The 14,848-nt window shown below is 43.8% G+C and overlaps 1 protein-coding gene across 4 annotated transcripts in view; it reads right to left on the bottom strand.

Moving 5' to 3' along the window:
* inpp5a (inositol polyphosphate-5-phosphatase A) overlaps nucleotides 1–9,282 on the bottom strand; it is a 105,028-nt gene extending 95,746 nt beyond the window's left edge. The window contains exon 1 of one of the 4 annotated variants that reach the window (XM_081724602.1): nucleotides 8,696–9,282. Coding sequence is in view for 3 of the 4 variants with exons in the window: in XM_081724598.1 (XP_081580724.1) it covers nucleotides 8,696–8,770 (75 nt within the window). In the remaining variant the exon portion in view is untranslated. The remainder of the gene's footprint in view (nucleotides 1–8,695) is intronic. The other 3 variants (XM_081724598.1, XM_035531373.2, XM_035531374.2) reach the window with 3 other exon arrangements.
* Nucleotides 9,283–14,848: the final 5,566 nt, after the last annotated feature.

Below are 14,848 nucleotides of genomic sequence, written 5' to 3' on the forward strand. Positions count from 1 at the left end.
AAACTCCCTTGTGTGGAATGTGCACAGCTGTACCATTTCAGTCGAGCACACGAAAACACAGAAGCGCTAAAGACCACAGAAAGGCAAAACAGTAATAGCAATAAAAAAAAAAACAACGAAAGAAAAAAACAAAACACTCCACTTCTAGTTCTCAAACTTGGACAAAAAGACAATGGAACATCTACGACGTCAGCATGAACTCCAACCAGCCTGCACGATTGAGGAAGTGGGTTTTTTTTCCCCACTCCTTCCATCTTTCTTAAAATAGAGCCAGGCTCTGAGTCATTAGTCAGAGTGACAGAGTGGAAGGGTGATGTTGAGGGCTAGCCCGGGACCTTCTGTTGGAAAGGATGTCTTAGCTGAAACGCTACACTGTCAGAGGTTAAAAATAGGCCCCAGAGAGAAGGGACAGAGGCCACAACAGCTGCTGTATTGTTCCAGAGGGGAAAATGGAAAACAGTTACCGGTAAACAGCACGGTGCCGATAACCTTAGTTCTGACCGGCAGTTCATCGCAAACCTTTGAGGCCCGCCGAATTCAAATGGTCCATGTATAGAGCTGAAAGCGCCTCCTGATTTCCTGTTCGCTTGGCAGGGGTGTGGCGCACAGTCCCTGTCTGCATACGGCACAAACCCAGCAGCAGAACGCAGGAGCAACACAACTCGTCCACCCCTCCCGCCTTACCAGGTAACCTTCAGTGGAAATTCTGGCCCTTTTACGGGCGCGCTTCCAGAATTACTCAGAACCTTTCCACTCGACTCTGCAGCACAGCACCGCCTGGGCGGAGGAAACACCAGGCCTGGGGAGCTTAGGCAGAGCAGAGTGTGGCGGTCTCCGCCCCATCAGAGGGGCAGGCTCCACCCCCTCATGGCTGGGTCCTCCACTCACCAGCAGTGTCGTGTGCTCATCAAGGCTGGCACATGCCTAGAGCCACTGGGACAAAATGACTCCTTCCCTCTTCATTAGTGCTTAGGGCCTTTAATTGTCTGACATGTCTCCCCATTTCCTGATCACCCTCTCCATCTCCATCTCCCTCTCACTGTCTCTCCGTCAACCTCAATCTCTTTCTCCGTCAGTCCATCACGCCATCTTTCCATCTGTACCGTCACGGCTGCAGTGTCTTGCAAAGTTCAGGAGCGGAGGACTGAAGCCAAGCCACATCAGCGCCACACACACAAAAACACGCGCTCCCTCACACTCACTCACTCACTCGCCTGAAACCCATACCTGAGAAAGGAACAGGAAACAGAACGCAATTGAGCATGGCTGGGAGGTTTACAGAATACAGTCCATCTCAAAGCACCAGGAGGACCGGTGGACTGGTGTGGGGGTGTGTGTTTGTGCAGGGGAGGGGGTGTGAATGCATGACTCACAGAGGCACACTACGTTAATCTATTGCCATATACTCTACTGCACATTTACCATAAATGGACACCAGCTTTTGCCAAACTCACAAATGCTTATGTTGGTCCAAGAGTTCTGTGTTATGGTTCTGCTAAGGCTTCCCATGGGTGAGAGAAACCAGAACCACTGAAACACACACACACACACACACACACACACACACACACAGGATCAAAACAAATTGATCAGGATTCATATTCACTGCTGTCCATAAAGATACATTTTCGTACATACTGGCACTTATTGACTGTCATTAATAAAGCAGAATCCCTCCCTGCATATGGTGGCGCAGAAGAGTCTGCATCACTCAGAGTCTCAGATTCAAGCATGGAAAAAACAGTTTGCAGGGTGCCTCCTTAATGCACCGACCAGGTTAAAGAAACCAACTCAAGACCCCGTGAACGCAATAAAAACAGCTGAAAAAGAAAAAAAAAGCTGGTGAATTAACACGGGACAGAAGCTCCAGATCACAGAGGAGCTCTCACCACCGGATAACATGTGGCCCACAAACCCCTGTAGATATGCTGAATAATATACAGACAGAGAGAGAGAGAGAGAGAGAGAGAGAGAGAGAGAGAGAGAGAGAGAGAGAGAGCGTGCACGCAAGGGCAGGCAGGAGAGTATGAGAGGCAGAGTGAGAAAGAGAGAAAGAAATAAGCTGATACGGTTTTGGAGTCTTTGAACTAAATCAGGCCACAGGCCTGTGTGGAGGACGGAAATACAGCACAGTAAGCTCCAGGGCTCAGTCTCTCTCTCTCTCACACACACACACACAGACACACACACACACCTCTCTCTCTTCTACAGCCTTTCTGCACATACACACTCCTCTGCAGCGCACATACACCCCTCACCAGCCTGATAGGCTGAAGCTGCTCTCCATCACATGTGGCAAATACACATGGACAGCCAGTCCATAAAGAGCTGGACTATAGTACACCATAGTGTAGTTAACCTGGACCACTGCAGTAACCTATATAATCACCTGCCATGCCCAGGAATGAGTCATCAGATGTTGTGGAGTTTAATCAGATTACACCGGTATGAAGCATTGAATGTTTATTTATCTCTAGGTGAAGAGGAAACGTCACATGCAAATTCAAGAAAGTATCAGACTAGATCAAAATCTACACACTGCAAACTCTTTACAATTTCTGGAATTCAGAAATCACAGGACGGAGAGGAATCAAACAGAGAGTAATCTGTGTGAGTCTTGATCTCTCCTCAGTCTGTGCACTTATTCTCATTCACACACACACACACACACACACACACACACAAACACACACAAACACACACAAACACACACAGCCCTTTCAGCCTGTGACACATGTTTACATTCCTTCGATGCAGTGTGTCGGAACATGCCCGGCAGGTGGAGGCTTGGAACCACGCCATGCGGCACCCCACCCATCCGCTGCAGTGCGATGCAGCAGTACAGAGCTCGCACACCGAGCCTCTGCCTCCTGGTGCCACCCACAAATCACATCCACTCACGCCCGACAGGTCACGGGCGGAGCCTTCTGCCAGTCGCGCAACGCAACGTGCAGTCAACTCACAGCTGACCACGGCCAATGGCCGTGGTCAGAAGATCAGTTGAACTCTCGCACAGCGCAAAGCCAGAAAAGGAATCCTAACGTTTCCATGGAGGCCCAAGAAGATGGGGTGTGACCCAGCATGCCCCAACATGAGAGACATCAAGGAACTGCGTCATGTACTCCCGCACTTTAAAAGAACCCCCGTCACGGAAAACTGAATTTCCCTCCCTTTATTGAAATAAAGAATTTTGAAGTAATATGTAAATATTGTTAAAGTTTCAAAACACACTGTTCACTCCCCATATAGTCCATATATGGAATTAAAGCATCAAAAACAGCCAGTTTTGAAAATAAATTTCTGATGTCACGAGAAGAAACTCATTTACACATTGTCTGTCTATTCAGTCCACAATATGTAGCCCCACCCACTTACACATAGCCCCGCCCACTTACATCCATGAGTGCTTTTTGAATGAGAAAAGGTGTGTTTAATTCTAACGATATAAAGAGAGGTTGAAAAATGGTCGTATAAAAAATGATGATTTATATAATTAACATACATGTGTATATAATTAATAATATAATGTACAAGAAAAAGGTAGGATATGGGCCTTTTAAGAGCAACTGGAGCAAATCTTCCCCCTGCAAGATACTGGAGACTGGAGAGAGCCACAGGACTAAACACACCCTTCGCCGGGGCGTACCAGAAGAGCGCCACACTGAACAGAACAAAGCCGCTTCATTGCTTTCTCAGTCGAACCAGCAGCAGCTGCTGGCTGGCCAGTGCTTAAGACTTAAACAGCCTATCTATGAGGCACTGGGAACTGATTCAATAATTCAACAGAATCTTGGATACTGGTGTAAAATCTAAAATTCTGAGATGAACAGACTAGAAATTCCAGATTATTTTGTGCTAGCTAAGAATACTTTCCTGAGAAGACATCTAAAGCACTTTTGTAAAACGCTCCAGACAAGCAGATCTGTTAAATGCTAAAAATGTAAATGTAAGTGTAGATTAGGACGGAGAGGCCATGGCAACCCAAATCATATATATATTAAAAAAAAAATATATCCACATGTCACTCATATCGGTGTTCTTCATTTCTGCTGTTATGGAAATGTGGTTATCTGTGCCAGGCAGGCCTTCCAAGGGCGTGGACAGCAGCATTCCTGCTCAGCCTGGATGATTAAAACTCCGGATCAAACCCCAACAGAGACACCCTCTGCTATCACGCTTCCTTATCTGCCTCTCCACAGGGAAGGAGAGAAAAGCCCAGTCACTCCCGTTCACCCCTGTTTGAGTCTCCCCTACTGTCTTACAGAGCCTCAAGCGCAAGTGTGAATGCAGCTCCACTTGTAAGTAGTAACTTGTTTACTAAATCTGTATATTACTGCATTGGGTTTCGCTGTATTGCAAAAGGCAGCCACCCTGTTTCTTTTAAACGCAACAGCGGATCTGGAGTGTGGCTGTTTGGAAACCTGTGGTTTTTAAGTGCCTTGGGCTAGCAGGTTATAGAGATCCTGCACAAAACATTGAAATACTTAACTTTTAATAGAGGAAGCACACAGAAAGCACACACAATAATGAACTCCAGCAGCTCACTGAAAAGAATTATGGATCATTTATCGGGAAACACATTAGGCTGGACATCTTTCTGACATTTTTGCAGAAAGTATGCCAGCGAATGGATGAAGGTTAAGACAGTCTGTTAATCCTAGAAAACCTCATTCATTTCGTTTAGGCTCAAAAAAATAACCCTAAAACGTTAAATCTGGAAAAGTGGAAGAATGGTTAAAATGCCACTTAACCACTTGACTAGAACTAATTATAAATAAATTTATAATGTCACTTCATTTCATTAGAACTAACAATTTTCTGACTAGCGCAGGAGTAGAGGAGCTTTTGACTCCACAGATAGAAAGGTTTGCCTCAGTTCATCATGCGAGACGGCATGATTGGTGTAGTGTGTTTAGGAAAACTCCTATAAAGAGTTGTGCTATTTTTGCAGGAGCTGAATGAGGAACGTAGCATCAGCCAAATAACTTTACAATCATTCTTCATCGCGCCTCTAAGGACCAATTAGACACGAGTGTGCCATGACCACACAGTCAGGCACTTTTTAAAAATCACGAAGACAATGGACTATTGTACCTCTCAGCTGACGTGTGCATAGCCAGAGTATGTGCATTAAGCTGGAGGTTAGCGCTAAGAATTCAAACAGAGTGGGCCGAACCTCAAAGAGACAAATGGCTTTAGGTACAAATGCCGATTGTTCTGTTGTTCGGTGCCATCATCACGAGCAAAAAGCATCATCTTTCTTTCACAAAGGTTTCCATGGCAGACTTTCCAAGGCCTGGAACAGTGATCCTCTCGCTCACTCCATAGGTAAAAACGCAGGTGTCCGTTGTGAATAAACGATTAATATTTTTCTTTCCAATTCAAAGACTTTTTTTTTTTTAGTTCAAAGACTAATCTGCGATGACAGGGTGCATTAATTCAGTGGCCAGCTACCACACTGACATTTTGTTCCTAAGAATGTCATGATGATCAATTATTATTTCCTTTCAACACTTAAAGACTTCAAAGTTTGCATGATAAAGATATACAGCGTTAATTCAGCAGCGTCCACCCTGACCCTTTGTTCTTAAGCATGTCAAACTGATGGACTGATCGTTAAAGCCCAGATCGGTGACTTCTCAAAACGCGAAGTCCCTCACCAACATCTGTTCCACCAGGAAACACTGAACAGTGGTTTGTGAAACGGGCCCCAAGCTAAACACTTTCAACCCAACAGCCAACCTCTAAATCACATCACTTAGCTCGACTCCAGAGAACCTCACACCAACAAACCGCACGGAGCCCCTCTATCAGCGAGAGTCCAGCCGCTGCTATTGGACACCAAGCTGGCTAAACCCCAGAGAGGCTCCTGTAACCACATGGACGTGTGAAACACACTGATGGCAGCCCAGCGAAGTTCTTGGGTTATACGTTGCTAAAAGCACTAAATCATAACTCCGTCGAAACTTAGAGACTTGAATTGACACGATAAAGTCAAACTGGTCCATTATTCCTCGCCTTCAGTTTGAGTCAAGCTTCTGTATTCTCAGATAAAGACATCAACATTTGTACTTATAAATGGAAGCCATGTATCTCAGTTTATTAAACTACACAATAACCGTAAAATCATTATGCAAATGAGTAAACAAACAGAAACAACTGCTATTAGAGGAATATTCAAAAATGATGTGTAACTGATTCTAACCAAATGTGATAACCTCACAGAACAAGCCAATGTAGCCTCAACTCCATTTTCTTCGAATGTGTACAGGCAAATTAGAACACACACATACAAGAAAAGAGAAGGTCCTAGTGTTACACACAGGCTCAGACACTGTTACTACTTCAGTGGCCTGAAGTAGTAATAGTGTCTGAGCCTGTGTGTAACACTAGGTTTGGAGGCCTCGACTGATTCAAACAAAGAGATCAGAGATCTATTACCACCTGCAAACAGATGTTCTTTGGTCAAAGGGCTGTACCGTATAGCAGCATAGGTCCCCATGACAGGTTGAGCTATTTGTATGAAAGTAACATGGAAAATATAGTTCCATGGTATGGTATCCCTTTCTCCATCATATAGGACATGCCAAAAACATTCAGTGTACGGTCTCTGAGATGCTCTTGTAAATGTTTGTTTGTATGATTTTTCTTTATCTTTAAAATGGAACTGTGCTACAGCTACAAAAATAAAGACTACACTAAATTTAAGAAATGTTAAAGGGTTTAGTTACTTCAGTAACTTGTCAGCTTATTTACTGAATTTGAAGCTGCACTGACTGAATTTACACAAACTGTACACTAGTTAATATTTGTAACTCTATTCTCTAAACCGCTTCCTGATATTAGCTCCCCGGTGATCTTTCCTAATGCAGCGAAACATGAGTCTGCTTGGGTGTCCATGAAGCTAATGGCTATTTTCAACCTGCTACCACTTCTGCCATCAGAGAGGGAGCGTTTGGCTACAGAAGAAGCAGGGCAGACGTTCTCCCAACGTGACATCCTTCTGGACTCCAGCCAAACCAGTGGCTTTCTGGTAAAAGAAGCAATTTCCTGAAGAGTGTCAGTTTCTTTATAACATTCATAGTACCCCATCTGTTTGCTCTGGCATAGATTACACAACTACACTCATAGCATCCAGGCACTGAGTTACAAAGGCAAAATTGAGACCAAGCAGTATAGTACTGAATGATATCAAAGAGCGATCAAGTCAGTAGTCAGTCAGTCAGTAGTCAGTCAGTCAGTAGTCAGTCAGTCAGTAGTCAGCTAGCGCCAGTCCACTGGCAAATCCTGCCTCTCCTAGTCAGAGAATTTAGGTACCAATGTAACAAGCTCTGCAAAGTCTCCACACATGAAACGTTCCAGCATAATTCCATGTTCGAGCTCACGACAAAGGCAGGTGAAATTTCCTTTCCCTTGTGCACCCAAGTGACAGTTTGGTGCCATGAAAACAGTGATAAGACATCCAAAGTTCAGAATTCATGACAGCAAACCTATTTATAACTGGGGAGAAGACGAGGCTGGGGCTGAGCCGCCATGTTTGGGACTGAAAGTTCACACTGGTGAGGAGAGAGAACATTCTGGCTCTTAACCTGTTTATACAGGATTCAGGAATGATACAAGGTGCTCATGGTTACATGGTGTAACACATACAAGGAAGCTATGAACATTATGTTATCAGAAACATCCCATCAAGGAAGTAATGATGTCTGGTAACATATATAGCAATAACAAACACTTTAACTGTTATAGTTAAACTGCTTAAAAGGACAAATAAATTATATTGTTTATTCTCATTGTTATAATGCCAGTATCAGATATTAAATCCCCGCTGATCTTGTAGTTCTCCCGGGAGTGCCAGCATGACTGACGCAGTTCTGGGGTTTTCCTACAACAAGCGGCCACTAAGTCTGGACACAGTATAAGGCAAACAGGTGTGATGACGAACATGAGCCTACAATATAAACATAACATGTGACTGGCCATTTAAAAATAAATAAATAAATAACAACATTCTCTGCAGGAACATACAAGATGTAGCTTGAACTTTTTTCGTGGTTCCGCAGAGAAAGAGGCCAAAAAATATGTATATATTTTTCATTGTTTCGGTCTCTCTAGGGTACACTACTTATTATCGGTACCCGTTATCTATAAACACATTTCTGAGTGTTAATTTGATGTAATGGTCCGGTGGAAGTCTCATATGCTGACGTTTGAGTGCCAGAAGTCTAAGCTATCCGTATGCTTCCATCGATCAGTGAAGAGGACATCAGACAGGACAAGGACGGAGCCTTGAGGAGACAGACACGGGAGACAAACGTGAACCACGAGAAGCGGACAGACTGCAGGCTTTTATAGGACACGTCTGGGACAGGTACGTTTGCATCAGGCCGCGCTGGACTACGTGTGGCCAAAAATACAAATAAGATACCTCACAAGAAAGCAAGCTCCTCTGCCTTAAAAAGCCTTCAAACGGGCAATTTGCGCGACCGGGGCCCGACAATAACGCCGCTACTCCGAGTGGGTTCTGCCGAGAATGAGTCCACTCCACACCACCGTGCGAGGGTATCAGCTGAGAGATCCACGCGTGGACCGGACCTGGGTGGCTGGCTCGCTAGCTTATAAATAAACCAACAAAACAAGCTGCCAGATCGGGGAACACTGCAAGCGAAGCAGACGGGCTGGAAGTGAAACTTACGTCTTCAAAGAGCGATCCAACGTTGGCTGTAGCCAGCAATATTCCCGTGCCTTGCGATGTCAGTTTCCCCGCCATAATTACTACAGGATCAAAACTGCTTTGACCGCTTCGTGACTAAAACCGGGAACGGGAAAACTCGGAAAATGTTCCTCGAGGCTGATTTAGTTTAAAAAAGCTTTATGTTAGAAACTGCAGTCGGGTCTTGTGCAGCTCGCCGCATACATACTAGCCCTGTCTGCATTCAGCTGCACGCCGGGGGTCTCCTTACTGGCGCTGCTTTTGGCTACTTTTCCCCGTTCGCGGCCATCGTAAAAGTTTCCGTTTTAATCCACAGCGACCGCCGGGCTCTGGTTCATTTCAGCGTTGAGTGTTTCCTTGGCGATCGCTGCGAAAAAAAGTCTAGCTCGCCCATAAGCGCGACTGTGCCACGACCATCGCCTGATGGTTTGGGAGGATAGGCTGGAGTCCTGCACTGTCCTGACGTCACGGGCGGCCGCAAAGATGCAGCTCTTAAAAGGGCAACGCAGTGTCGGCTGCTTCAAACGGAATCCCGGTGAAGTCTCAAAAAAGAAATGAGGCTTAAATGCAGTTGTGCAAGAAGGGGATAAAAAAAAAAAACGAAACAAATGCAGTGAAAATGACTTGTTTACACTCGCGCACGGTGTTTATGCGCCGTCAAAGAGGCGACGAAGGGGACACACATCTTTAGACGCTCGCTGCTTGCAAAGTTGCGGCAGTAATACATGTCCTGTCGCTCTCCTGAGCACATCTGGAGCGTCTGCCGCGGAAGCACACAGCTGAAGAGTACCAACGAGGATGGCATATTCAGCTGTATCAAATATGGTATATTTAAAGTATGTTGCCATAGTGACCAAACCCATGAATTGTGTAATTCGTGAGTAAGACTCCTGTCGTGCTTTTTTGTTGTTGTTTTTAGGTCACTGTTTGCAGTGATCTGCAATGCCACCGTTAGCACGTGAAAACAAGCAGTCATATCACACATTTTTCCTTCTTCCCTAATTCATTCTATCATGCACCTATCATAATGAGGCTTATAGTTTGGCTGCAGGTTGTATGCGAATGGGTGATGTTTGCAAACTGGATTTAAAAGGGTATTTGTATAAAAACGCGGTATTCATATTTGAAGGCTTTAAGCCTCAAGTTTTCTCAAAGCATTAAATAGCTCATGCAAATGTCATTTACATTAGTACTTCTCCATCTCTCTGGGTTATCTTTGCCCAATGGGCTGGTCTAGTAGAGGACTGGAATATGAATTGCAAGCATTCCTCAGCTCCATAATCAAATGCCTTTTCATGTTAAACAACATTGTTTTTCTCATAGAGTTGTATCAAGGGTAATAACAATAAATAATAATAAGAGATATTTATTTGTATAGCCCTTTCTTAAACACAGTTTACAAAGGGATTTACAGGAAATAGAGAATACATAGAGGATGGTCACCAATCAGACCTGTAAAAGGATGTGTTTTACAATGCAACCTGGTATGTCACCTATGACTGTTGTAGGTGTCGCTCTTTAGCATGTGTCACGTGATTAAAACATTAGACTAGAACTGCAAGCTCACTGAAAGAGAGTTGCTCAGGGTAAGAGGAATTAAACACAGAAAATAATACCTCATCACGTGCCCAGACCTTCAGACAGCCCCTCTGTTTGTCTTGGAATTTCGAAACAAGTTGTATATTTTGATTGCTGTAAATATCAGATCATAGAGCATGCTACCAAATATTCTGTAGTGTGTTTGAACTGAAATCCTTTCTTATTAAAAGCTGCATGCTGCATGTGATGCTTTTAAACTGTTGTGATAGAAAAAATAAAGTAGACTGTTGAATACACGGCGTGACGTTCCCCACGGAGAGAAGGCCATTCTAGTGGAGAAGGCACTAACGTTTCCAACACGCCTCATTGAGATTCTGCAAAGGGGAAGAGGAGATTAACACTCCGCAACAGGAACGGGGAGACAAACACGCTACAAGAAGCTATTCAAAGTGCCCACAGCTGTGTTTGGCAGCATGAGGAGGGTGTGTGTGTGTGTGTGTGAGCGCGCACGCGCATGTATTTGTATGTGCTCACCCTACCCTCTCATACTCACAGTGAGACAAAGCTCATTTGATGCTAAGTCTATAGGAGTCTTATAAAGTATACTTAATTACTTCATACAGAGATCCAAAAGCATTTATGCCCCTTTAATTATTGGTGAATACTTTGAATTTAGGAGGAAAAAAACTACAGATCATCAAAGCCAGGTCGAAGTGCTTAAAGTAATACTACTCTCAACTAAAATAAATAAAGTCATACCACTCTCAAATATGCGGTAGTGACTAGCAACCAATGACTGCTACTGGGAGCAAGCTAGCTGGAGTTCATTCACAAAATTGTCCCTGTCATTTTAAAGTGATGCATTTAACATGAGGAAAGTATTGGATAGGTTGTTTAATAATACAGGAAAATAAATGTTTTATTTGTTTTCTATACTGTATTAATGTGTATTGTGATTGTGATAATTATTTCAGTATGTCCACCTAGTGAAAATATGAGCCTTTGACTTTGGAACAGATCAGAAAATAGGTTCACTAGACATCTTCTTTAAGGAGGGGAAATGTATCTTTGATAACACTTTTCATGTACCTTTGCTGTACTCAGCTGTAGCGGAGTCTCTAGGAAAAAGACACACAAGCCAGTGGAAATGGCCCTGAAATAAAGGCAGCAGAAACCCACAGGCCCTGTGTGTGCAGCCTGATAACAAAGGTAATGTGTTCCATCAGCTCCTGCAAATACTACACTACTGGCCCTGAACAGGATATCCCACTGGGAAACACTCAGAGGGAAAAGAGAGAGAGAGAGAGAGAGAGACAGAGAGAGAGAGAGAGAGAGAGAGAGAGAGAGAGAGAGAGAGAGAGAGAGAGAGAGAGTGTGTGTGTGTGTGTGTGTGTGTGTGTGTGTGTGTGTTTATGTGTTTGAGCGTCTCTCCTGCGTTGGCTAGCAGATAGCAGATTCTAAGCCCTCCCTCATCACTCTGGGTAATGGAAAAAATGATGGAGGAATTCCAGTCTGTGTGCAAAAAAAAGTGAACTTTGACCCTTATCCTTTCGCTGCTCACAATCACTCTGCCAAAAATAGAAAACCCTTAAAACTATGATAGCTGGGTGTGTTTTTTTTAACCCTAAAGAAAACTTATGATTCAGCTTTTTTTTCATAGAGCTTTCATGGTAGTATCAAGTCAACTTAATGTTTCTCGTGGTTACTTGTGCGATTGTACTAGCTGCTAGTGCACATTTTAATGTACCTTCATATTAAAAGCAAAGTACAGAAAGTAATCATACTGTGTTATGCTCTGTTCTAAATTTGGTTCTTTGCTGCACCCAGCCTCTTTATTACACACACTATATACAGTGCAGTGGAAAAACAAACACACTTCTGCTCCACAAATCAGGATGTGAGTTCTCGTGAAGCCAGGAATGGGTCTTTGTTTTCGAACAGCCTCTGGTTTGTGCGTGGCTGTGAGTGTGTGCTAAAGCTCTGAGTTGCCCTCTTGTTGCTGAGTGGAAAAACGATTTGAGATGAGTTTGTCCCATTGCTCTGGGGCGCGGCTCCACGCAGTGTGGCCCCCAGCCGCTCCCCGGACTCCCTGGTCACCACGGCGGCGCCACGTCGCGTTCACACGAGGCATCTAGACGGAGAAGGGCGCTCCGGACAACTTCCTTACTCTCTTTAACTGGTTTTGACTACGTTCAGTTTGCCATAAAGCTGCTAAAGCATTGTTGAAGTTTGATAAGGATGATGGAGGTCAAAAGAAAAAGCGGAGCGTGGCGAGGGGGGGTGTGTTCTTATGAGGGTTTACTATAAATTCACTTCAAAACCAGGATGATCTGAAAGTAGTCATGTTCTCTCTGTGCCCTCGGGCCCCCCCCCGCCCCTGTTCTGCAGGAACAGCCTGCGCGTATATTTTCTGATACCGGAGGCACCAATTAACCCTGCACATGATTCCAATTTGGGCTGTCCACAAAGCACCTCTCTCTGCCTTCCTGTGGGCAGGCCCGCCATATAACCCTCCAAGTGTCTGTCCCATTTCCTCTGCCTCGCAGGGGCAGGCTGTAACACAGCCCCCATCTCCCAACTGCTGTGGTAAATTTGGAACATGGCACCCTAGTGGGAAAAGTGTCAGTTATTTTCGAGTCTGAGGTTGATGACTCTGCCCTAAATCATTTTTAGTTAGAAATGTAGATCTGATTAGCATGGTGACACTAATATGAAGTGAATGGACACAGATTGTGTGCTACTTTCAAAGCAACTTAGCAAATCTGGCCTCCTAATTGTTCAAATATAATGTATATATAAATGATAGTCTAAATATGGCCTAAAAAGGTCTTACTTACATCAGCACTTTGAGTCGCTTGATCTATATAGCAAATATCTTGGTTATTAGTAAAACAGGAGAGGAATTGTCTTATTTACATTGGGAGACTGCGAATCCCCAAGGCCTTCACAGAGAGCACACGGCAGGTCCAAATGTTCAGTGTACGCTGTGACTATGGCATTGAAGCTTCTGCCATCTAGAGGCGTGTGCAGGCAACTCACACAGCACCATCAGACTTTGCTTGGCATTAATGAACATCAGCTGAGGATGTGCGTTTAGGTTAAACCTCCTCTACGTTCCCACGGAGCAGGCATGCTGTCACCCCGAGAAACGTGTGAGTCACTCTGGATAAGAGTGTCAGCCGAAAGAGGTAAACAATGTAGTAAACGGTGTTGACATGAACTCATGCAGGGAATGGTGTGCACAGCACAGAAATCAAGAAGGTTGGGAGTAACAACAAATGCCTTCTAAAAGAGAAAAAAAAAGCACAAACCGTACATGAACAATACAACAACACGCCAAATAGCTGAACCAGTTTTGTACAGTTTAATGACCCCCACCCCCCCAAACAAACTTCGCAGGATTAAATTTCGCCTTCCTCCAATCACTTGGTCATAACAATTGAAGTTTGCCCACAGCTAGTGACTATTATAGAGGCTATTACAGAAACTACAATACAGAATTAAGAGCTCAGTCATCTTGCATAATAAACAAAGACATAGTTAATCCTTCTGTTACATTAAGCAGCACTGAACATCCATATTGTTCCAAAGACATTGCTGTGCACTTAATACTTAATAAGGTTCTGATTACTGACATAAACTACATGAGCCAAGGAATGGAAAATTACCAGACTCTTCCATCTTGACACATATGGACATTTACTCTGTCACTTATTTTGCTCTTACACTCTCTCTCGCACCCGCACCCCCCTCCCCCAACACACACACACACACACACACACACACACACACACACACACACACACACACACACACACTTTCCCTCTATAGCCCTCTCTCTCCAATACTTGGTGTTTTTAAATGTGATATTGAGTCTAATCTTGAAAATGGTAGTAGAACAAATGAATGTCATGGCTGTCTAAAGTAACAGTCATATACATTATGCAAATCTTGGGTATATTTTCCAACATCCAGCTCCAAGTGCCTTTCATGGTGTAAAGGGCAGGTTTTACCTAAGTAATGAGTCATTTTTCAGTTAGTCATTTCTATCAAACTACTTTTAAAATCACATATTACAAATCTTTTAACCCAAATGTGGTTTAAAGACTTGAAAGGTATCTGTGGTGATGAGTGCAGACATCATTACATGGGCATCAAATCAGTGGTGGGTGTCAGTCCTCATCAGTCAGTACTTAGTTGTTTCAGCACTTTTGCAGGTTTCATTATGTTGAATGCATTTTCAGAACAGAAATCTCCTCAGTAAATATTTGAGATGTAATGAAAACAAGACAAAACATGACATTAAGCTCATTGTTTTTACTGGTTCTGAGCAGGTACTGCAACTGATCATTGAGATCTTAGCAAAAAAAAAAGTGAAATATTTTGTTACATTCTGCTGTAAATGTACAAATACACACAGATAAAGGCATCATTATGTTCCAGTAGTAGACTTGGTCACAGTCCTCAGACAGAAAATGGTACACATATGGAGCAGAAATGCAGTACACTGAACCGTGAACTAGACGGTGTTGCTAAGAGACCCCAAGAAAGACGACTGTCAGTCAGATACTGACATAGTCCAATAAACTGTGACGC

Source organism: Electrophorus electricus, chromosome 12, assembly GCF_041902795.1.
Source record: "Electrophorus electricus isolate QZ-2024a chromosome 12, ASM4190279v1, whole genome shotgun sequence".
Taxonomy (NCBI): domain Eukaryota; kingdom Metazoa; phylum Chordata; class Actinopteri; order Gymnotiformes; family Gymnotidae; genus Electrophorus; species Electrophorus electricus.